Source organism: Mesoplodon densirostris, chromosome 14, assembly GCF_025265405.1.
Source record: "Mesoplodon densirostris isolate mMesDen1 chromosome 14, mMesDen1 primary haplotype, whole genome shotgun sequence".
Lineage (NCBI taxonomy): Eukaryota > Metazoa > Chordata > Mammalia > Artiodactyla > Ziphiidae > Mesoplodon > Mesoplodon densirostris.
The window spans coordinates 36,381,678-36,407,323 of NC_082674.1; the positions used below are offsets into that span (position 1 = coordinate 36,381,678).

General features: G+C 36.0%; 1 protein-coding gene across 3 annotated transcripts in view; it reads right to left on the reverse strand.

Annotated features, from left to right (window-relative positions):
* PREPL (prolyl endopeptidase like) overlaps positions 1-25,646 on the reverse strand; it is a 58,113-nt gene that overhangs the window by 13,972 nt on the left and 18,495 nt on the right. For all 3 annotated transcript variants that reach the window (XM_060117373.1, XM_060117372.1, XM_060117371.1), the window contains 7 exons: positions 15,156-15,278; positions 13,845-13,911; positions 13,052-13,258; positions 11,709-11,844; positions 5,794-6,010; positions 4,983-5,168; positions 579-776 (listed from right to left, as the gene is read on the reverse strand). In XM_060117373.1, the coding sequence (XP_059973356.1) occupies positions 579-776; positions 4,983-5,168; positions 5,794-6,010; positions 11,709-11,844; positions 13,052-13,258; positions 13,845-13,911; positions 15,156-15,230 (1,086 nt within the window). In that variant the 5' untranslated portion in view covers positions 15,231-15,278. The remainder of the gene's footprint in view (positions 1-578; positions 777-4,982; positions 5,169-5,793; positions 6,011-11,708; positions 11,845-13,051; positions 13,259-13,844; positions 13,912-15,155; positions 15,279-25,646) is intronic.

Genomic DNA, 25,646 nt, shown 5'->3' on the forward strand with positions numbered 1-25,646 from the left:
TCCCCCTTTTCTAGCTTAATTCTTGATCATCTTAGAGGCATTAATTCCTCAGAGAAGCTTTCCCCAATTTCTCCAGAGGAGGTAAGGTCCCTTCACCATATGTTTCCACTGTACTCAGTACGTCTTCCTTGGCAGCAATCAGTACATTAGTAATTACTTCTTCAAAATCTCGCATCTTCCCCACTAGATTTAACCTCCATGAGGGCAGGGAGTCTATATTAGTCTAGTTCACTCTAGTCAATTGCTTACTACCTTCATAATTTTTGTCATATCTACACAGAAACTTTGATTATTTTCTTCTTGAAATCAACTTTTAAAATTCAAATATACACAAGACATGAAATCAAGGGCTTGCTATGATGGTTATAAATTTTCGAATCCATGTTAAAATAAATGCATGAGTATCAGAAGTTAAAAAAAAAAGTCCACGTACCCCCTAAAATCATTTGGGTCTTGCTGTGGAATGTGAGATCCACTTTACTAAACTGTGCTAATGTAATCCCAGCAATTGCACAATACTTGACAAATAGTATCCTTTCAACAAACAGAGGCTGACAGTGGGGATCACAAAGACTTACCTTGCTTTTGGCTTCTATACGTAAAACACGACTAGTCTTTGTGATTGGGTCTTCATGTCCAGTTTCCTCAAACAGTTTGCCTTCTGCAAACTTATATGTGTAATATTTAGGGGGGCGTATAGGAGAGCAAAGCTGAAAGGGGCAGTTCTTTGGGTCTGAATTTGTATCCATTATGAATCCACAGGCCCAAGGCGGGAGCTGAAGAAATAAAACAGTTATTTTTACTCTTTATCTAGACACTAAGTATTATTAATTAAAATTCTGGGTCTGCTCCAAACAAGATGATGTGGACATCAAATTTATTTTTATCCATTATCACATAATGCCTCATCTAAGGGTAACTTCAGCACAACAAAAAATATTTCAAGTGAAAAACAAAACTCTATGCAAATGACCAATAAAATAAGGAAAATGGTTTATCATGAATCTAGATTTACATGAAGTCTCCTTCAATAAAAAAGTTTATTTTGGGGGTATATAAACTTGGGCAATGAAACAGCAAAATGATTAAGAATAACAGCAAATCAAGTAGTAATTCCAGAACCCAGAGACATCTCCAAGATCTCTACTCTCATAGAACATGAAATTTCTCACATGTGTTTTTAATAATTTATCCAGCAGCCCTTACTCTGCTGCCTGGACAGCAGCAGTGATGACAGTTATTATTCCAGGGCTACAAACTGGCTCAGCAGCACTAAAGCATTTACAATTTGTTTTTAACTTTAGCTCCCAGGGTAACCATTGTGCAGAAGAAAACCTTTCCCGCACATCCACTCTGAGAGACTCACAGCTATTACGATTAAGATTCTTAACTTTAAGAAAAAAGGAAAGAAATCAAAATTTATTCTCTCAGAGCAGCAGGGTCCAGCCTCAAGCCTTCCACTAACATCCCTCTTACACCTTTTAAAGAACTCTAGTAAGCAGGCTGACAGTGTGTTAGAAATGGTACTGAGAGTCAGAACATTAAAAGAAAATTGCCTTTCTTTTCCTGAGTAATTGTAGAAAGAGCAAATTCCTTAGAAAATCAGAGGTCTTGGCACAGCAACGTCACTGGTGGGCACTATTCAGAAAGGGTAGGTGGGGGATGTATGCATAAAGAGTGTATCATTTAACCTGTAGAAACTATAGCCAAAGAGCTTATGTTCACAGAGCAAATTCCTTGTAATTAATCCAAAGAATCCACTGCCCTGAAACACTAGGGACATAAATTTGCAATGTCTCTCTAAAGAAGTTCCTAACTTATTCTCCTCAGATTGTGGGTTATTTTCAAGGATAATTTGTTTATTTAAATATAAGCCATAACTAGAAAGAAAAATGTAATCATGAAAGTTGGGAAATCTGGTAGCAAAAGTGAAACGAGTAAAAATTGAGACCTCAGTGGGAAAAAAAGGAAGAAGCATTGCTATTAACCTTGTAACAGAGGCCTCAGATTGAGGGCACAAGGCTCCTCAGCCCTCAGGGGTACAAGTTTTTCTCCCCTTTGGTGACACTTTAAAACATTTTCCATGTGACTCATGTAGTAAGCTTAGTTTTTTTTTTTTTTTTTTTTTTTTTTTTAGTAAGCTTAGTTTCTGATTAAATGGTTCCAATAAATCAAAAAGTCTTTTGGGTGTATTTCTTAAACTAATGGGACCAAGGTTAAAGTTTTAATCATAACAAAAACTGTTCCAAGGCTATGGACTTTTTAAAGTTTGTCCAGCTGATATAGAAGTATTAACTATCTCAAGGATATCTTCAGCCACATTTCCTATTGAGATAAGCCTGTGGTATCATCTATGTATATTAATGAACAGAGCCTGAGAAGAATTATAAGCTGGCTAGGTGATATGCAGATATTCCTTGAGATATTTGACAGAAACACGTTTAGTTTAAGCATTCTACCAGCTAACCACAGTCATTTCATCAAAAGAATGATTAAGACATACATGCTGAAAGAAAATCAGCCCAAGCATGCAGGCTGCTCCAGATGAATTGATGTTAGCACAAAGCAAAACATTTCCTAATTTGCTTTAATTAAATATCATAACCAAATAATATATCATAACTAAAAACATCACCAGGAAATACTGATGACATGATGACCAAGGATATGAGGCAATGTATTAAGGGCTCCACATTTTCTATTGCTGAGATTGAGTTTATAAAGCTCTTTTAGTCAAGTGCCCACTGGGCAGAGATGTTACATACAGAAATACTTTATAATCCACTCACAGTATGGCTTACAGATGTCCTTTGTATATAGCACTGTCTGTGCATATTAATCAGTGTTATCCAGTTCATAAAAAGGCTCTGATCTATAAAATTCTCTTTAACTAGCACCTGGTATATAATATAGTATTTGATTCCATGTGATGATGACTTAGAACATCATACTCAGAACATCATAATAGGTACTACAGGTTGGGAAAGGTCAAGGAATAAAGAAATAGAGGATACAGAATAAATGAAAGACATGTTTCTGTTAATGGAAGTTAAAACAATGGTAACTGAGGCATACCTTAAAAATACAAAAGGCCATATTTACTTAGAAATCAAATCTTGGCAAAGTCTCATGACACTCCTAATTCTGAAAGAATTTTGTTATAATAAATGCATTGCTCGAAATTATATATTTTCTCCCATCCCTATTCCTATAGACTGCAATAAGAACAGATGCTCTGCCAGTTTCTGGATTGAAGATGTCTGAATTTGGCATCTATTAGCAAGTGAAAAGACACACTTTGATTTCAGTAGATGAAAGCAGTAAGAAAATTGCTGGAGTTAAAAATCACCATTTTTGTTTTAGGACATTTATATAGCCTTCTAAGGCACCAGACATTACATTTGATAATTTGATAATTTGATTTCATGAAGTAGATGGAAAATTTTGGTTGTTTTATTTAGGCCCTAGTTATTTCTTATTTATACCACTGTAACAATCTCAAAACTAACCTCTATGCCCCTTATCTCCTGGTGCTTTGGTGTACTCTAACACGGCTGCCAGATGACCTCATGAACTGCAGCTTGACTCCTTAAATTATTCCCCTGCCCGCACACTTCACGTTCCCCTCTTCATAATTTACGCATAAATTCACCACCTTGACAAAGAATGTCAAATCATAGCTTCATCACCTAGACATTTATTCTGCTTCAATAAAAATGAATTATTAGCAGCTTCCTGAACATTTTCTGAACTTCTCCAGCTTAGAGCTTCATTTGATGGACTTTCTCAGCCTAGAATACCATTCCCTTCCCCACCCATCGAAATCCTATCTATCCTCTTTGGTTTATCTCAAATTCTACTTCTCCTCAAAGCTTTCCTGGGTCCTCTTCCTTTCCTTTGGGCCCCACAGCACATTTTATGTTTCTGATCCCACTTATTTATTTTTTATTTTTATTTTTTTGCTGTACGCGGGCCTCTCACTGCTGTGGCCTCTCCCGTTGCGGAGCACAGGCTCCGGACACACAGGCTCCGCGGTCATGGCTCGCGGGCCCAGCCGCTCCGCGGCATGTGGGATCTTCCGGGATCGGGGCACGAACCCGTGTCCCCTGCATCGGCAGGCAGACTCTCAACCACTGCGCCACCAGGGAAGCCCCTGATCCCACTTATTTAAACCCTTCTTATACTTGATCTTTGTGTACTAGTCTAGTCTCATGATAAACTGTGTTCTCCTTAAGGCCTGATATTTTGTCCTACTATCTTTCCATTCCAGAGTGCCCAATACAGTACTTTGCACACAGAAATTTGATAAACATCCAGTGAATTTACTGGAATTGCATTTTAACAAAAATTGTGATAATAGTACAGATGGGGAGGTACAAGTGGTCTGTTTGCTGGTCACACAACTCCATCCATATCAAGCAAAACAGAGGCCTCTCTTCTTCCCTTCAGTGCATGCTATCTAAAGTCACATATTAATGCTGCTTTAAAACTGGGCAATAACGTTACCGTTCACCAGTTTTAGCAATAAAATTGGCAAAGAGATGATGAAGACATGAGAATGCAGTGGCAGAAACATAGTAGCAGAAACACAGTGGGCATGACTACTATCCCCACTGGGGGTGTGGGATGGGAACAGAAGGCAGTGGTTAGGCACTAGCTGCCAAGTTGGCCTGAGTTATTACTGTATCTAAAGTTGTAGAGATACGTGATATAGAGATATGCAGAAAGAGGAATACAATGGCACTTTACCTCCGAAATTCATGCTATAAGACAGTATTTTTAAGTAAAAGTGCACAAAAAGGAAGGTCCTCTAAGTAATTCTAAAACAAACCTCCTAAACCTGATAAAGACCCAATATGCTAAATTCCATTTAAATTAATTTCCTTTTAAGAAAAAGTATATTGGTATTATTCAAAATTTGATGTTGTTAATAAACTGCATATATTTTGACTAATGTATTATCTTTTGAAAATTAAACATACCTTTAGAGACCGAACTGAATCGTCAGCCAGACCAATCACATTAACATAAAGTAGATTGCTATGCTTCAGGAACAGAACACAGTGATCCTTAAACATGTCCAAGTCTACAACTTTGGTATTTCTCTTCATTGTGAAAAATAAATCCCAATTCATAATAGCAGGGGTATCAGCTGCTGTTCTCATTAGCTGTGTGGAACAAAATTAGAAGAGATCTAGGTACCAGAACATGATTACTACAGCATCCAGAGATGAAACCACTGAAAACCAGACCATACTCGTCTTCACTGTTTTATGAAGAGCTGAAGGAACTAACTCTGCATCAGGGCTGAAGTGTGAACATCACCATATGAATGAGCCCAGGCTAGCCTGCTGGGTGGGTATAGCCCAGTGCTTAGCTGACTGGTCAACCAATGGACATTTGAGTGAGAGTACTGACAGCCAGTTGACTGTGGAACTATCAATGAGCCTAGCCAAGACCAGTGAAAGAACTGCCTGAGATCAATTCAAACTGCTGACTCACAAAATCATAAGCTTATAAAAGTTTGTTAAGCCACTAAGTTTGGCTTTGATAACTAATATATTCAGGATAGAGTATGTTTTCATTTACTAACCTTTTTTAGGTACAATTAAAATATGAAGAGGTATTAGCTCTAAGGGAAGAGAAATGGGATTGGTTCTACATAGGAAGGTAGCATTAGTTTTTACAATACCCAAAGCTTACAAAACAATAAACTCTTAGAGCAAGAAATGTTGATGTTAGTGTAACACTCCCTAAGACCCTAAATGGGGACCAGAAGAATACAGGATTTACCTTGAATTCTGTAGGCTCGCCAACATTCGTGAGAATGTATAATTCATCATCTCTGTGTTCTACGTAGTAAAGGACCCCGTGTATTCGCTTCTGGATAAGTACTGGTGGGTCCCAAGGGCTCATGCCATCTATCAACCACACCTCTGAAGTGGTCTTGTTCATAATATTCATGGTGAGAAAACGACTGTCTTTTGTAAGATAAAGGAAAACAAAAAAGCTGCACAGAAGAAAAAGAGAGGGAGAGAGAGATACAAAAACCCAATAAATTTCAAATGCACGCTATCTTGTTAATGACAATATCTCACTGGTGTTCAGTATATTAATTTATAATGTAGATAGAAAATAAAAACTCCTTAGTGAATACTGCTTATAAAAACTGGCTATTATATTTCTCATTTCCTCCCCAAAGGCATTCAAAATAATTTTTCTCTAACATTTTATTATAAAAAATTTTCAAACATACAATAAAGATGAAAGAAATGTAAGGTAAATACCGATATACCTACCACTAAGATTCAATCATGGCTAACATTGTGTTATATTGCCTTTATCGTATATCTATGTATCTATCAATCCATCTTTTTTTTAAAAATGCATTTCAAGGTAAACTACAGACATCATCTAACTCTCAATCACATTAATAGATTATAGGGCTTTTTCCTGAGAAGAGGAAATAAACTTCCTAGAGGAGATATGTAACTGTAGGGAAGAAAAGGAATACAGAGTTTCCTTTGTTTTTCTTCTCTGTGCACATTGGATATCCTTTTTCCTACTCTCCTAGTTTTTACAACTAAACAAACAATAGGAAGAAAAACCCTCACAATCTCACTAACCTAACACATTTTTAAAATTAACTATTTTAATTTTTCTATTTTTCCTTCTAAGGCTTAATTGTATTTTATACATGTCTTTAAATAGATGTAGTTATTTAAAAAATATAGATGCAATTCTGGATTCTGCATTTAGGTTTTTTTTTTTTTTATTGGCTGCGCTGTGTGGCACATGGGATCTCAGTTCCCCAACCAGGGATAGACCTGCGCCCGCTGCAGTGGAAGTGCAGTCTTAAGCACTGGACTGCCAGGGAAGTCCCTGCATTTCTTCTTACACATATTATCATCTTCCCCTACATTAGTTATACAGTCTGTGATCATTATTATTATTATTTTTTTTGCGGTACGCGGGCCTCTCACTGTTGTGGCCTCTCCTGTTGCAGAGCACAGGCTCCAGACGTGCAGGCTCAGCGGCCACGGCTCACGGGCCCAGCCGCTCCGCGGCATGCGGGATCTTCCCGGACCGGGGCACGAACCCATGTCCCCTGCATCGGCAGGCGGATTCTCAACCACTGCGCCACCAGGGAAGCCCTGTGATCATTATTTTTAATGGCTACCTAATATTCTATCAAGCTGAATTATCATAATTCTTAAAAAATGTAGATTTTAATGTTTCACTGTAATAAATATAAAAGGGAATATGTCATGAAGATAGTTTCCCTCTCCCTAACTTTAAAAAAATAATTAATTAATTAATTAGGTTGTGCTGGGTCTTAGTTGTAGCCGGTGGGCTCCTTAGTTGTGGCTCACTGGCTCCTTTAGTTGTGGCATGTGTGCTCCCTAGTTACAGCCAGTGGGCTCCCTAGCTGCAGCAGGCAGGCTCCTCAGCTGAGGCTTGCCTCCTCCTTAGTTGTGGCATGCGGGACCTAGCTCCCCAACCAGGAAATGAACCTGGGCCCCCTGCATTGGGAGTGCAGAGTCTTAACCACTGCGCCACCAGGGAAGTCCCTCTTCCTAACTTTTATAATTATTTCCTTAGGATAAATTCTTAGTAACAGAAATACTGTTTTAATGATTAAGTATTTTGATGACTCTTGATCAATATAATCAAATACTATCCCAAGAGCATTACACTAATTCATATTGACACACTGGATGCCTTTAAATATTCTACCTACATGTTTCCTTATTACAAAAGTAATTCATACTGAAAATACTAAAGAATATAAAGAAGGACGATAACCCTGAATTCCACTCCCCAGAGATAAGCATTTTGGTAAAATTCCTTTTGTACTGGATTAACTACCATGTTTGTCAATTTTATTGCTTTGCAATGTGTCCATTTTAAACTTGGTGATGTAGTTTACATTATTGGTCTATAACCATCTCTTTATAAATTAAGGACATTAACTTGTCCTTTTGTTGAAAATACTTTCCCCCATTGTCATATGGATTTTTTTTTACATCTTTATTGGAGTATAATTGCTTTACAATGGTGTGCTAGTTTCTGCTTCATAACAAAGTGAATCAGCCACACACACATATGTGTCATATGGATTTTAATTTATTTGTTTACAATAGTTTCTGATGTAAGAGTCTAATATTTTAGATAATCAAGAATATTGGTACTACCCTTTGTAATTTCTTCTATTGATTTTATGCTCTGGAAATATTTCAACCAAACTGAGTGAAATACATATATTTTCACCAAGGGTTTTTTTTTTTTTGATGGTTTTATTTTTACCAATAGATCCTTTAAATCTTTTAGGAATGTATGCTAATGTACGAATTGATGAAAACTATTTTTGTCCAAATATTCAATATTTACATTCTAGGGTCTGTTTTAGGGTTATCTATTCTGGTCTCTTTTATTGGTTTGTCAATTTGTATTATTTTAACTGTTGTGCCTTCACATGTTTTAATATATTGTTGTAAGGCAAATCCCCTGACCTACTTTGCTCTTTATTTTCAACACTTCCTTTGCTATTTTTATCTACTTATTTATGTGTAATGATGACACAGGTAATCAAAAGATAAATTACTCAGTCAATTATCTGGCAGACATGTGGTTACAGGGAAGTGAGAACACAAGCATCTCTGTAAGTAACAGTTTTCTTAGAAAGAGAAGTAAAATTGTGGTAACTACCAAGCAAAAACCTACAGTAGATACACAAAATATAAAGAGAAGGGAATCAAACTATAGCACTATGGAAAACCATCAATTCATTAAGGAAGACAGTAGGAAAGGAAGAACTGGGAACTATTGATCCAAAGCAGCTAGAAAACATGAAAAAGATGGCATTAGTAAGTCTTTAGCTGTTATAAATTACTCTAAATGTAAATGAATTAAATTCTCCAATCAAAAGGCATTAAGTGGCTAAACAGATAAAAAAAGAACTAACTATATGCTGCCTATAGTAAGAGATTCATTTCAATTTCATGGACATACATGGGTCAAAATAAAGAAAAAGACATTCCACACAAGTAAAAACCAAGAGGGAGCAAGAGTAGCTATACTTATATCAGACAAAATAGACCTTAACTCAAAAGCTCTATCAAGAGATAAAGAAGGCCACTACATAATGACAAAGGTGTCAATTCGTCAAGATTTATAACAAGCATAAATATATATATATGCACTCGACATCAGAACCCTCAAATATATTAAGCAAATATTAACAGATCTGAAAGGAAAATAGACAACATAATAATAGTAGGGGACTTTAGTAGCCCACTTTCAACAATGGATAGATCATCCAGGCAGAAAATCAGTAAGGAAACCTTGGACGTGAACTATACTTTAGAACAAATGGATCTAACAGACGTATACAGAACATTCTGTCCAACAGCAGCAAAAATAAAAATACCATTCTTCTCAAGTGGACATGGAACATTCTCCAGGATAGATTATGTGTTAGGTCACAAAATAAGTCTTAACAGGAAAAAAACTGGAAAATTCACAAATACATGAAAATTAAACAATACACTCCTAAACAACCAAAGGGTCAAAGAAGAAATCAAAAGGGAAAAAAAAAATTGAAGTAAATGAAAATGGAAATACCACACACCAAAACCTAAGGGATACAGCAAAAGCAGTTCTAATAGAGGCATTTATAGCAATAAACACATTAAGAAAATAGAAAAATCTCAAACAAACTTCACACCTCAAGAAACTAGAAAAAGAAGTTAAAGTAATTTTGGCAAACCTTACTTGTGAGAGCAGAATACTAAAACCTGGGGATCAAAGCAAACACAGTAAAAAAACAGCTCAGTCGTAGAAGTTCTACGAAGACCTTTATTACATTTTCTCTACTGGTATGCTGCCTTTCCCTCTTGGTCCTTCCCTTTGGATTAGGGCTGTTAAGTACAGCTGACCCTTGAACAACATGGATTTGAACTGGTGGGGTCCACTTATATACAGATTTTTCTCAATAAATACATACCACACTACCACACCATCTGCGGTTGGTTGAATACTCTGATATGGAACAGTGGATAAAGAGAATACTTTGATATGGAACAGTGGATAAAGATATGGAACAGTGGATAAAGAGGGTCAACCGTAAAGTTATAGGTGGATTTTCAACCACACGGGAGTCAGTGCCCCTAACCCCCAGTTGTTCAAGGGTCACCTGTATTCAGAATAGACAAACAAATCTGTGCTTTAGAGATGAGATGCCAAACTAGGTTTAAACATACTTAATTATGGTTAATTCTTTTTGGGGTAGAAAAAGCACACAAGAAGCCAAAAATCAAGAATCTTAAATGTATGTATAACTCAATCTTAGAACTTAGGATAGTAACAACATATGGCAACTAAGTACCTTATTCAAGGGTATAGCTCATAGGGTCAATTTTGAGTTTTATTCACAAGATGTAAAATGGTTCACAATCATAAATCATTGATACAATGTAATAAATTACTAGCTTAAACTGTCATCTCCAAAAGATATCCTTGACAAATGACACATAAAGTAGTGGATCGTATGAAGAGCAGGTTCTAGTAAATTCTCATTAAAACAATCATTATCAGAAAAAAGCAATGACAGCATTACTGAACCCAGAATGTTAGTTCTATGGGTTGGAATAATACAATTTCTCCAGACCTCAAGTTCTTTTTTTTTTTTTGCGGTATGCAGGCCTCTCACTGTTGTGGCCTCTCCCATTGTGGAGCACAGGCTCCGGATGTGCAGGCTCAGCGGCCATGGCTCACGGGCCTAGCCGCTCCGCGGCATGTGGGATCTTCCCGGACCAGGGCACGAACCCATGTCCCCTGCATTGGCAGGCGGACTCTCAACCACTGCACCACCAGGGAAGCCCTCAAGTTCTTTATATAAACTGGGTGTTATATAAGATTTTCTTTAAGGTCCTTGTCAGCTCTGAGATTTTATTAAGTGAAGGGTTACTTTTCTTGTTTTGGGTATCAATTTTACTGTCATAGATTTGGTGTTAAAGATAATTTTTCTCTCTTGCAAAATCTGTTCAGACATTGCCCAAATTATACTGTAAGAGGTGACAGGACCCTGGTGTTAAGAAATAATTTATCATAAATCATTTGGAAAAGTATATCTGGGTAAGAGTTAAGGGATTTTGCCAGATAAATTTATTATCATTTCCTCCCAAGCATGGTTAAGTGGTAATATGAGGCATAAGTCCTGAAGCAAAAAGAATTAGCTTTAAGGAGGAATTACCAAAGTATTGAGGAAAGTAAAATTTAAAGACCAATGTATATCATGGTTCAAAGCAAAGCAATTTAAAATTCAGGTAACCTATATGAAATAAATGGTGAATTCTGTGTAACTGACACCACGGTTATTTTAGTTATGACTTATAAGAGATTCATAACTGCTGCATGGAAACCATATTAAATGTTTAATTAACAACTCCTCTCATGTGTCAGTACAGAGAGAATGTTAGTAACTCAGCATTTGAATCTAATGATATATTTGTATTCACTCTGAAGTTTGAATGTAACTAATTTCCAATTTTGAATTTAAACCACTTATAAAAGAATGCTTATGCTCCTCTTAGACTTATTATATCTGATTCCAGCCAAAATCAATGTTTTAAGTCAACCAAGAGCAGCACTTTAGATAACTAGAGAAATACTTTGAAGAAGAAGACTTAATTGCATTGTTTTAGTACCTTGGGTCTTTTTCTGTGTAAAAACGTTCATTACGCCTGTTATCACCAAAAGTGGCTCGATATACATCATGACAGCGAAGGTTCCTTTGGAAGGTATAGAATAAAACATCTTCATCTTCTTCATCCTTTACCCATTCTAAAAGAAAATAATTAAAGAATTATATATAGCCACCTACTTACAGTTAAAAAAAAAAAAGGCACAGTGCATTCTATTTTTGAGTGCCAAACAGAAGAGATGTGCAAGTTTATCCCTGGAAATCTAAATCTAACATAGGTTTGACTATGTCTAACCCTGTTATTTATAAGCCAGAGATATTTCCAGAGAATAAGATACTACTACATCAATTCTAAGTTTTCACGTAGTTATTAGTCTCAGGGTACTCAAGTTTCTAGATAAGAGATGAATATTCAATATTTAAGAAAGACTTTGGTAAAGTCACATTTGCTTTCAGGAGATGAATTATGTTTAAATCTACAACCTCTAAATCTGAGGAAATTCTGGACCATTTTCTCTCATGCCTAAATGTTTTCTGTCTGTTTTCAAGCCACAGGATATCTCAAACTACCAAATATGGTGTTTTCTAGATCTTACCAGAGGCTGTCAATGGAAGTTTTCACACAATTACATCATGACTGCCACCTGGCTGACAGTGACTGTAAGACATTATTGTATAGTATGCATTCTGATTTTAGAGAGGTTAAAATGTACAAGAGGTACGCCTTAGAATCAATTAGATACAGTATAATTTCTATTCACTGCAAAAGCATTTAGTTATTAAACAATGGGGAAATTTATGGCAGAAAATAAAAAGGGAGGATAAAGTATAAACATATATATCACTCAGTGATAAATGATAAAATTTAAAGTTGGTTCTATTGGTAAAAATATCATAGCTTTTATTGAATAAGTTAGTTCGTCGTGTTCCAGAGTTCCTTGGTAGTGACCCTGGGCAATGTGCTATAATGGCTTAACAAGATAATGTGAAATGAAACAATCATACCCAAGCTTAAAGTTGAATAAAATATTAAGAGATAATTTGTATGTGAAAATGTACTCTAAATAATAGCAAAGAATTACTGATATATTAACATACACTGTACAACCTGGACTCCGATTACAATACTTTTAAAAACATGAACATGAATTTGGATATTTAACTAAAGAAGGGAAGGTCTCCTGAATAAGAGGCACAGAGGAAGGTATGGAGTCCACAGGGATAAACAGATCAGGCATTCATCTTCTCATTCACTCATGTAAGCAAGTAAAAATGTTTGCAAAGTGTGGACAATTCTCTTTACTGTTGCCTTTTCAATGCAGAAGACTGCTCTGGTTGGTGGCTTACCAAAACTGGACACATTTGGGAAAGAAGCTTCCATTACAGGTTGATCACTGAGCTTCACAACTACACAGGTAGATGCTTCAGAATCTTCAGTTCTTATCTTGGCAGCTACATATTTTTCATCAGGAGCAACTCTGATACAATCAATGAAGGGTTGCTCTAATTTAAGTTCCTCCAAATTGAACAAAACTTCATAATTATCATTGTCTGCTGCATAAAGAAAAGGATAAAGGAGATAATTCCACAAAATATACTTCAAAAAATTTTAAACTGTATTTCAATGTTTTAAACTAGCATTCCCCTTTTGTAAGAGGCTACATTTTGGCATCTTTGAACAATGACAGCAGTTTGATGTGTACAGAAAATGGCCTTAGTATTTAATACTACCTTACGCTATTTGATATTATTCAGTGCATCAACCTATGTGATATTACTTGATAGTTATAGTCTAATATTTGTAGACCATATAGAACCTAGAAAAGTAAGAAAATGTAAGTGAGTAAGTGACCCTGAGTAGTCTATATAGTGCCTAGCACAGTATCCAGGATTTGGTAGATGCTCAAAAAATGCTGGTTCCCACCTCCATTCTCTCTGCAAAAGCTTTTGAATGTAGCTGTTAATTATATCTTAGGCAAACCCAGAAATTAAAAAACTACTCATTTAAAAAAAGAGAGAAAAAATCAGAAATTGAAAACAGCTATTTTCTATACCTTTGAAAAATCAATACCAAATTTCCAATGAAAAATGTGAAACCTGAAAAATCAGATATTTCTTAAAAGGAAAAACTGTTTTGTACCTTCTTCATCTTTGGAACGAACCAAACAGCAGCCCTCTTGATAATAAACAAAACCACCATGTTTAACCTGACAAGGAAAAGAAACAAATGGTTTATTTAATTATAATTTATTCAATAATTTTTTAAAAATTGATTGTTTAGTGATCTGACTAGTCAAGATGAAGAAATGAGATCTTTTATAAGCAAACGTGTTGCAGTCTATGCATGAACATATAAAAAATACAAAATGAATCACTTTTTACAACATAGTGATTAAGATATGGTTTTCATATGTTTACAATCAATCACTGGAGGAGTTTATAATACATAAATGTAAGAGGCAACAAAGAGAAGGCATTAACGAAACCTACGTCAGTTATGACTGTACAAACCACTTTAGCTTTACTTCTGGAACATTTGACAATTAACAGATCAAGTGGCATCTTTAAGATAATCCAAAATGATGTAGATGTGGAAACTGTGACTTAAGACTATTCTGAAAACCCAGTCAATTACTTTCTGAGAGTCTTTTCTTTAAAATATGCTGTCACTGACAATTGTCCATGGTTTGATCTGATTTTACACAAAGCATCTCACCCTCTGTGAGGGTGACAGATATAGAAAATTTAAGATTGAAAGACTATTACCAATATATGAATCATGCTCTTGTCTAATTCCTACATATTAAATGCAACTGACTGATACGATTTCAGGTAGCTTAAAACAATTACTACTTGCTAGTTAGTGGCATAATTTGAATCTGGAATTCCTCATTCTTAACCTATTGCTATTTCCATCTACTATGTATGTAATTTTCATTCATAAGCTATGGTTCTATTTTCCAATCTTATCGAAAAATTTTCAACATGCATGTTCAATCTGTTTCAACTAATTATTTATGACTGTGGTAACCATAAAACAGTCAAGCAAATACTTGGATTTCATGGTATTATACTATTTAAAGTGAATTTTCTTTTATTAAAAAAAGTACAGATAGAACAATCAAATACTTTTCAAGTAATAAAACATTATGAGTTAGTTTCATTTGAACTTCTCCTTGGGAGTATTTAAAAAATATAAAGACAGAATTGTTTTTTTCCAAAAACCAGAATTAACATTATATGCTTGGAAATTCACCTTGGCTTTGATCTTTATAATTTATTTAAAGGACCATACTCAGCTTACTCTTTGTTCTTTAAGTTTTTCAGCATATTTTAAAGGCCAAAAGCAGTCTAATTTTGATGTGGGATTATGTTTATAAATCACAAGGTATTCCATTTGTACCCTGACTGGTAATATCAGATCAAAAAAAATAGATATAAGATATCCTACCTCTGCATTGATGATTTCGTATTCTTCTTGTGGCTGTGTTTCTAATTTTGTTCTCACTTTTTCAAATGCATCCATGTTTTCTGAGAGGGATTTTTTGTTTTCTTGTTTAATAGGCAAAAATTCCTGGAAAAAGTTTTATCAGTATGATCATAATATTTCAACTAGGGAGAAAACCTTTGCTTTTTAAAGGTAATTCTTATTTCCTTTTCATTCAAGTACTACAATGTTAGGTCTATACCTATGAAATAATATGCATTTCACAGATCTTAAATGTTTCATAAGCTCAATAAATTATTTCCTCTTTTTTATTTAAAAATGTAAACAAGTAAGGTGGATACTTGATGACTACTATTAATTCAAATGGCTAAGTCCTTAAGATGTAGTAGTACTAAGAAGCGCTGGAAAGTCTTCAGAAATACTATGAGAAAGCAGTAAAGGAAATCCTATGAACATATACATATTTAATAGCCAGGTGTGAGAAGTAAAAGTTTACTGAGTTTTATAAAGTACTGAAATACCTCCTAAAAAGGGGAAAATGTCAAAGGGAGAGGAAGACATTATCATTATTAATAAATGTCCACTATTATTTTATTCACATCAAGAGTTATGATAAAAAGTTTTTCATACTTTATATCTTCATTAGCCATAATTTTCTTCTCATGGAGATAAGGAATCCTCCGAATAGAACTGTTTATTAGCTCAAAAGGCAAATTAATGCTTTATAAAAGAGCTTCTCTTTGAGGTTAAAAAAATATATATACTCATCTTCAAAAAGGAAAAATAATAAGTAGAGATATAGGTGAAAGCTAAATAAAGCACTCAGTGACTTATTAGGAGTATCTAATAAGCTAACAGCTTAAGTAAGTTGATCTCTGATGAGCATATAAATATCATATGAATTATTAAAATTTGGATAAGGCAAAACCTCAGTTGTCAAATTTAAAAAAGGGTTGAATAATTCAACACTCCACAGGTTTCCCTTGCTTAAGGAAAATAATTCTAGCCAAGATTTTAAATGTCAGCTTTCTGCCAAAGATGACAACTGTAGTGATTTGTGCCAGAAAGAGCACTAAGCCTTTGGTTAGGACCTGCAACAGCTGGTAAATATTTATTGCACAAGGGTATCCATGATACTTTACCAACAGTGTAGAGAATGTAAGCTATAAATACAGTTTGTATCACAAAGAGTTTACGCAGTCTAAAATTAAACACAAGAATAAAACAGAAAAATCACCAAAGCAAATTAAATGAAAAAATAATCATTCTCACAAAGTTTTTTAGACTTTCTGAGATGCTTTATGATTTGGATTAGATTCACATTAGCAACAATGGCTGTTACAGTAGTCTAAATCATTCAGTCTCTACTTCAATTGAAGTCTCTACTTCAATCATAAAATTAATATGATTAATGATTTGAAATTCAAATTCTAAAGGCTCATTTTTTTTTTTAGTATTTCTACAAAATCTAGTGTTAATCTTTAGTGAGGCAAAATATCTATACCAATAATTTCCTATTATCACCCAAAGCACAAATCAGAAGATCGCTAGAAATTTATCTTGAAACTATATATAACTTAGTGGTAGAAGCTACCTTTTCATATCCAGATATATGCTTGTCTATTCTGTTAATTCCTTTTAGAACTTTTGAAGTACAGTCAGGATGGCTATGAAGAGGGTATCTCTTTCTACTACCTTGCAGCTCCTAGCACACGGTAGGTGAGGAGCTGGGCTCTGCCACTTTTAAACACCCATTCTTATTGAGAGCCATGGCCAATGCCAGGCTAAGGCAACAGGGCTGGGCCCAATATCTAGCCTCCTAAACTTATTTTACACTCTTGATTAACTTTTTTCTGTGTCACAAATCCAAATAAACTGAGCTTACCTGAACCAAAATAACCCTGAAAGCAATAGGATTTTTAACTGCCTTAATAAAATGGAAGTAGAATTCGAGAGTTTTGTAAATAATTCCTCAAAAGGAATTACTTCCAGGGAAACTGAGATTTTATATAATAATCATAAAGTACTCCAAATTGGTTTTGGTTTAAGTTCTGTCCCCAAGAATACCCACTGGGTGTTTTAAGCTTTAATTTCAATGCCAGCTAGCATTACCATTAGGGTATGCAGCTAAACCTAACCATTTAAGCCAAGTATCTTAATGCAGGGGTTCCCAACCTCTGGGCTGTGAACTGGTACCTGTCCGTGGCCTGCTAGGAACCGGGCCATACAGCAGGAGGTGAGCGGCAGGCAAGCGAGCAAAGCTTCATCTGCTGCTCCCCATCGCTCGCATTACCACCTGAACCATCCCTAGCATTAGCACCTGAACCATCCCCCCAACCCCCATCCATGCAAAAATTGTCTTCCACAAAACTGGTCCCTGGTGCCAAAAAGATTGGGGAACACTGTCTTAATACATGAATAGTCTATTGGTTTTAAGGGAATATACTACCTAAAGGAGCTGAGGTGAGGAAAGCTTTAAATTTTAAAAAAGTTACATGTATAGTATCACTCAATTAGTGGAAAAAAGAAGCATTCCTTCCCACCTTCTGGGTGGTCCACCACAAAACCATTATACAACGGAAACTCATAAGACAAGAGAATGGAATATGTAAACTTCACATTTCATTAATTTATTTATTTTTTGGCTACACTGCATGGCATGCAGGATCTTAGTTCCCCAACCAGGGATCAAACCTGTGCCCCCTACAGTGGAAGCATGGAGTCAACCACTGGATTGCCAGGAAAGTCTCTGTAAACTTTATTATAGCAAATAATAATGAACTCTAAAAACAGAAAATAGCACAATAGAAGAACAGTGGGCAGATTTTAGTTAAGATGGTGCCATTAATTAATGGCTCATTCCAAGTTTGGGGGCAGGGAGAGTAAAAAGTAGGCTTAGGTCATTTTGTGTCAGAAAGCAAGAAGTGTTCAAAGGTTCATGGAGATGTGTCAAAAGAACACAAAGGTCAGTTTGAAGGGGTTCCTACTAGCCACATTTGGGACAGTTTGAGCATCAAAAACAATAATGACTGTAATTGATTATAATAAACTGAAAAAAATAAAAACAATAATTTAAAAAGAAGCAAAACATAAAACACACACCTAACTAAAATTAAAAAAATAAAAAGAGGGTACAAAAAAAGGGGGAAACTCTTCTTAACAGAATACTACCACCTAATAAATGTAGAAAGAACAATAGAAATAGAAAATCATTAGCAACCCCCAGTGAAACAAATGATTAGGGTAAAGATCATCCTTGGTTATTAAACTCATTAAACTCATTAGATGAAATGATGTCAGGCAATAAAATATTTGAGACAAAGTATTACCTTAAGTCTTAGGGTAATATTTGAGACAAAGTATTACCCTAAGTCTTAGGGTAACAAAGTAGTACCCTAAGTCTACTTAGTAACTGCAAAGGGAATAATGGCCTGTTAACAATGGAGAGAACTAGCAGTTATCACCTTAACTGAAATTATCAAGCTTAGCACCATTAATAATGGGACAAGCTGAGATTACGTGTCTCCTGAAATAATGTAATACGGAACATTTCAATTTAAGACAGAAAAAGAAAAGAGTAAACCTAAAGGAACTAGAAGAAAGGAAATAAAATTAATTTGTTTCAATTAAGTTGATACAGTAACTAACGAGAAGACCAACAAAATAAAAAAGTTGGTTCTTTAAAAAAATGTACTAAGGGGCTTCCCTGGTGGTGCAGTGGTTGAGAGGCCGCCTGCTGAAGCAGGGGATGCGGGTTCGTGCCCCAGGCCGGGAGGATCCCACATGCCACGGAGCAGCTGGGCCTGTGAGCCATGGCCGCTGAGCCTGCACATCCAGAGCCTGTGCTCCGCAACGGGAGAGGCCACAACAGTGAGAGGCCCACGTACCACACACACAAAAAAAGAAAAATGTACTAAGAAAGACATGTATAGCAAAACTGATTAAAAAAATGATAAAACATTACGAATGAAAAGGTTGGCATAATTACAGATACAGTAAAGATTAGAACTTACAATAACATTCTTTATGCTAATATATTTGAAAACATGATAAAATGGATAATATTCCAGAAAATAAATTACCACAACCAACTCAAAAAAAAGAAAAGCTGTACAAGCTAATAAATATCAAAGAAATTGATAACTAAGTGTTCCCTTCTTAAAAGAGACACAAAACCCAGATACTTTCAAAGGTAGCTTTCTCTAATCCTCAAGGAAAAGATAATCTCATATGTCAACTATTTAAGAGAAAAAAAGTCAACTATTTAAAACTACTCAACTTATTTTATCAGGCTGATATAACCCTGACACTAAAACTAGACAGTGACAATATTAGACAATTAAAAATTCTTACTGTAAAATATGGATTGAAAAGACTCTAAAATAAAATTCATAAATCAATGTATTTTTAAAAAGCACAAAATAAAAACAATAATAGTAACAATAAAATCCTATATGACCAAGTAGGATTTACCTTAAGAATGAAAGGATGGTTCAATGTTAGAAAAATCCATCAATCACAAATAAAGGAAATAAATCTTAGGCCCATTTCCATTAATGCAGAAAAAACCAGAAAATAATGCACTTAAAAAATGATAAAAACCTTAAATTAGGAATAGAGAAGAACTTCCTTGACTTAATAAATGATCTCTGTTTTTTTACACAAAACCATACTAATCATCTGTGAAACTCTTTTCAAGACTCTTAATTATATTCATTTAAAATATCTAGTTATATTTGCTGCTTATTTTCTCATTCAATAAGTGACTGTTAAATGAAGGAAACTAACTGTTTCCAATGCTCCCTACTTCTAATTTCTCTCCTTGAGCCCAGTAAGATTTTTGTCCTTCTCATTCCACTGACTGCTCTTGTCAAGGTCACTGATGGCCAGAGATACTATGGGGGGCAGAGACAAGATGGCAGAGTAGAAAGATGTGAGCTCACCTCTTCTATGAAAACACCCAAATCACAACTAACTGCTGAACAACACTGACAAAAAAATCCTGGAACCTACCAAAAAAAAGATATCCTACATCCAAAGACAAAGAAGCCACAACGAGATGGTAGGAGGGGGGCAATCATGATAAATCAAATACTATACCCGTCAGGTAGATGACCCACAAACTGGAAAATAATCATATCACAAAAGTTCTCCCACAGGGGCAAAAGTTCTGAGCCCCACATCAGGCTCACCAGCCTGGGCGTCTGGCAATGGGAGGAGGAGCCCCCAGAGAATCTGGCTTTGAAGGCCAGCAGGTTTTGATAGCAGGAATTCCACAGGACTGGGGGAAACAGAGACTGCACTCTTGGAGGGTGCACACAGTCTCATGTGCACCAGGACCAAGGGAAAAAAGAAATGACCTCAAAAGAGCCCGGGCCAGACCTACTGGCTGGTACTGGAGGGTCTTCTGTGGAAGCAGGGGGTGGCTGTGGCTCACTGTGGGGACAAAGACACTGGCAGCAGTAGTTCTGGGGAGTACTCATTGGCGTGAGCCCTACTGGTGGCTGCAATTTTCTCACCAAGACCTGGCCCCACCCAACAGCCTGTAGGCTCCAGTGCTGGGACATCTCAGGCCAAACAACCAACAGGGCAGGAACACATCAGCAGACAGGCTGCTTAAAGTGTTCCTGAGCACACAGCTTCCTGCTAAACACACCCCTTGACATGGCCTTGCCCACCAGAGGGACAAGACCCAGCCCCACCCATCAATGGGCAGGAACCAGTCCTTCCCACCAGGAAGGCTGGACAAACCTCTTAGGCTCATCCACCAGCGGGCGGACAGCAGAAACAAGAAGAACTACAATCCTGTAGCCTGTGGAACAGAAACCATAATCACAGAAAGTTAGACAAAATGAGATGGCAGAGGAATATGTCCCAAATGAAGGAACAAGATAAAACCCCAGAAGAACATCTGTGAAGTGGAGATAGGCAATCTACCTGAAAAAGAATTCACAGTAATGATAGTAAAGATGATCCAAGATCTTGGAAAAGGCACAGATTGAGAAAATACAAGAAATGTTTAACAAAGAGAAGAACTAAAGAACAAACAAACAGAGATGAACAATACAATAACTGAAATGAAAAATACACTTGAAGGAATCAATAGCAGAATAACTAAGGCAGAAGAACGGATAAGTGAGCTGGAAGATAGAAGGGTGGAAATCACTGCTACAGAACAGAATAAAGAAAAAAGAATGAAAAGAAATGAGGACAGTCTAAGGGACCTCTGGGACAACATTAAAGGCACCAACATTCACATTATAGGGATCCCAGAAGAACAAGACAGAGAGAAGGGACCTGAGAAAATATCTGAAGAGATAATAGCTGGAAACTTCCCTAACGTGGGAAAGGAAACAGTCACTCAAGTCCAGGAAGCACAGAGTCCCAGGCAAGATAAACTGAAGGAGGAACATGCCAAGACACATAGTAATCAAATTGACAAAAATTAAAGACAAAGAAAAAAATAATAAAAGCAACAAGGCAAGAGCAACAAATAACATACAAGAGAATTCTCATAAGGTTATCAGCTGATTTCTTAGCAGACCAGAAGGGAGTGGAAGGATATATTTAAAGTGATGAAAGGGAAGAACCTACAACCAAGAATGCTCTAATCAGCAAGGCTCTCATTCAGAGTCAATGGAGAAATCAAAAGCTTTATAGGCAAGCAAGAGCTAAGAGAATTTGGCACCACCAGACCAGCTTTGCAACAAATGCTAAAGGAACTTCTCAAGGTGGAAAAGAAAAGGTTACAACTAGAAACAAGAAAATTAAGAATGGAAAAGCTCACTGGTAAAGGCAAACATACAGTAAAGGTAGGAAATGACCCACATACAAATATGATATCAAAACCAGCAATTGTGAGAAGAGGAGAGTACAAATGCAGGATATTGGAAATGGATTTGAAATTAAAAGACCAGCAACTTAAAACAATCTTGTTTACATATAGACTGCTATATCAAAACCTCATGGTAACTGCAAACCGAAAATCTACAATAGATACACCACAAAAAATAAAAAGGAATCCAAACACAACAGTAAAGTTAGTCATCAAATCACAAGAGAACAAAAGAGGAAGGGTCGAAAAAAGTCCTACAAAAACAAATCCAAAACAATTAACAAAATGGAAATAAGAACATACATGTCGATAATTACTTTAAATGTAAATGGATTAAATGATCCAACAAAAAACAAAGACTGGCTAAATGGATACAAGAATAAGACCCATATATATATATGCTATCTACGAGAGATCCACTTCAGATCTAGGGAAACATACAGACTGAAAGTGAGGGGATGGAAAAAGCTATCCCATGCAAATGGAAATAAAAGAATGCTGGAGTAGCAATACTCATATCAGACTAAATAGACTTTAAAATAAAGAATGTTACAAGAGACAAGGAAGGATACTACATAATGATCAAGGGATCAATCCAAGAAAAAGATATACCAATTATAAATATACATGCACCCAACACAGGAGCACCTCAATACATAAGACAACTGCTAACAGCTGTAAAAGAGGAAATCGACAGTAACACAATAATAGTGGGGGACTTTAACACCCCACTTTCATCAATGGACAGATGATCCAGACAGAAAATCAATAAGGAAACACAGGTCTTAAATGACACATTAGATCAGATGAACTTAATTGATATTTACAGAGCATTCCATCCAAAAGCAGCAGAATACACATTCTTCTACAGTACCCATGGAACACTCTCCAGGACTGATCACACGGTGGGCCACAAAGCGAACCTTGGTAAATTTAAGAAAACTGAAATTGTACCAAGAATCTTTTCCAACTACAATGCTAGGAAAAGAAAACTGTAAAAAAACAGTAAAACAAAACACAACAAAAAAACTGTAAAAAACACAAATACTTGGAGACTAAACAATATGCTACTAAACAACTAATGCATCACTGAAGAAATCACAGAGGATATCAAAAAATACCTAGAGGGCTTCCCTGGTGGCGCAGTGGTTGGGAGTACGCCTGCCGATGCAGGGGGCGCAGGTTCGTGCCCCGGTCCGGGAGGATCCCGCATACCGCGGAGTGGCTGGGCCCGTGAGCTGTGGCCGCTGAGCCTGCGCGTCTGGAGCCTTGCTCCACGGCGGGAGGGGCCACAGCGGTGAGAGGCCCGCGTACCGCAAAAACAACAACAACAACAAAAACCCTAGAGACAAATAAAAACAAAAGCACGCCAATCCAAAACCTATGGGACGCAGCAAAAGCAGTCTTAAGAGAGAAGTTTATAGTAATAAAATCTTACCTCAGGAAACAAGAAAATCTCAAATAAAAAACCTAACCTCACACCTAAAGCAAATAGAGAAAGAAGAACAAACAAAACTCAAAGTTAGTAAAAGGAAAGAAATCATAAAGATCAGAGAATAAATAAATGAAATAGAAACAAAGAAAACAATAGAAAAGATCAATGAAACTAAAAGCTGGTTCCATGAAAAGATAAACAAAATTGATAAACCTTTAACCAGACTCCTCAAGAAAAAAAGGTAGAGGGCTCAAATCAATAAAATTAGAAATGAAAAAGGAGAAGTTACAATGGACACCACAGAAATACAAGGGATCATATGAGACTACTACAAGCAACTATATGCCAATAAAATGGACAACCTAGAAGAAATGGACAAATTCTTAGAAAGGTACAATCTCCCAAGACTGACCCAGGAAGAATGGAAAATACGAACAGACCAATCACAAGTAGTGAAATTGAAATCTGTGATTAAAAAACTCCCAACTAACAAAAGTCCAGGACCAGATGGCTTCACAGGTGAATTCTATCAAACATTTAGAGAAGAGTTAACACCTATCCTTCTGAAACTCTTCCAAAAAACTGCAGAGGAAGGAACACTCCCAAACTCATTCTATGAGGCCACTGTCACCCTGATACCAAAATCAGACAGATACCACAAGAAAAGAAAATTACAGGTCAGTATCACTGATGAAGATAGGTGCTAAAATCTTCAACAAAATATTTGCAAACTGAATCCAACGATATATTAAAAGGATCATACACCATGAAAAAGTGGGACTTATCCCAGGGATGCAAGGATTTTTCAATATCCACAAAACAATCAGTATGACACACCACATCAACAAATTAAAGAATAAAAACCATATGATCATCTCAATAGAAAAAGCTTTTGACAAAATTCAACACCCATTTATGATGACAACTCTCCAGAAAGTGGGTATAGAGAGAACATACTTCAACATAATAAAGGCCATATATGACAAAACTATAGCTAATATCAAACTCAGTGGTGAAAAGCTCAAAGTATTTCCTCTAAGATCAGGAACAAGACAAAGATGTCCACTCTTGTCACTTTCATTCAACATAGTTTTGGAAATCCTACGCATGGCAATCAGAGAAGAAAAAGAAATACAAGGAATCCAAATTGGAAAAGAAGAAGTAAAACTGTCACTGTTTCAGATGACATGATGCTATCCATAGAAAATTCTGAAGAAGCGACCAGAAAACTACTAGAGCTCATCAATGAATTCAGTAAAGTTGCAGGATACAAAACTAATACCTAGAAATCTGTTGAATTTCTATGCAGTAACAACAAAAGATCAGAAAGAGAAATTGAAGAAACAATCCCATTTACTCTTGCATCAAAAAGAATAAAATGCCTAGGAATAAACCTACCTAAGGAGACAGAAGACCTATAACCCCAAAACTATAGGACACTGATGAAAGAAATCAAAGATGACACAGATGGAAAGACATACCATGTTCTTAGATTGTAAGAATCAATACTGTCAAAATGACTATACTACCAAGGCAATCCAGATTCAATGCAATCCCTAACAAATTACCAATGGTATTTTGCACAGAACTAGAACAAAAAATTTTAAAATTTGTATGGAGACACAAAAGACCCTGAATAGCCAAAGCAATCTTGAGAAAGAAAAACAGAGCTGGAGGAATCAGGCTTCCTGACTTCAAATTACACTGCAAAGCTACGGTAATCAAGACAGTATGGTACTGGCACAAAAACAGAAATATAGATCAAAGGAACAGGATAGAAAGCCCAGAGATAAACCCATGCGCCTATGGTCAATTTATCTACGACAAAGGAGGAAAGACTACACAATGGAGAAAAGACAGTCTCTTCAATAAATAGTGCTGGGAAAACTGGACAGCTACATGTAAAAGAATGAAATTAGAACATTCTTTAACACCATACATAATAATAAACTCAAAATGGATTGAAGACCTAAATGTAACAGCAGATACTATAAAACTCTTAGAGGAAAACATAGGCAGAACACCCTTTGACATAAATCGCAGCAATATCTTTTTCAATCCATCTCCCAGAGTAATGGAAATAAAAACAAAAATAAACAAATGGACCTAATTAAACTCAAAAGCTTTTGCACAGCAAAGGAAACCATAAACAAAACGAAAAGACAACCCACAGAATGGGAGAAAATATTTGCAAAGATGCAATCAACAAGGGATTAATCTCCAA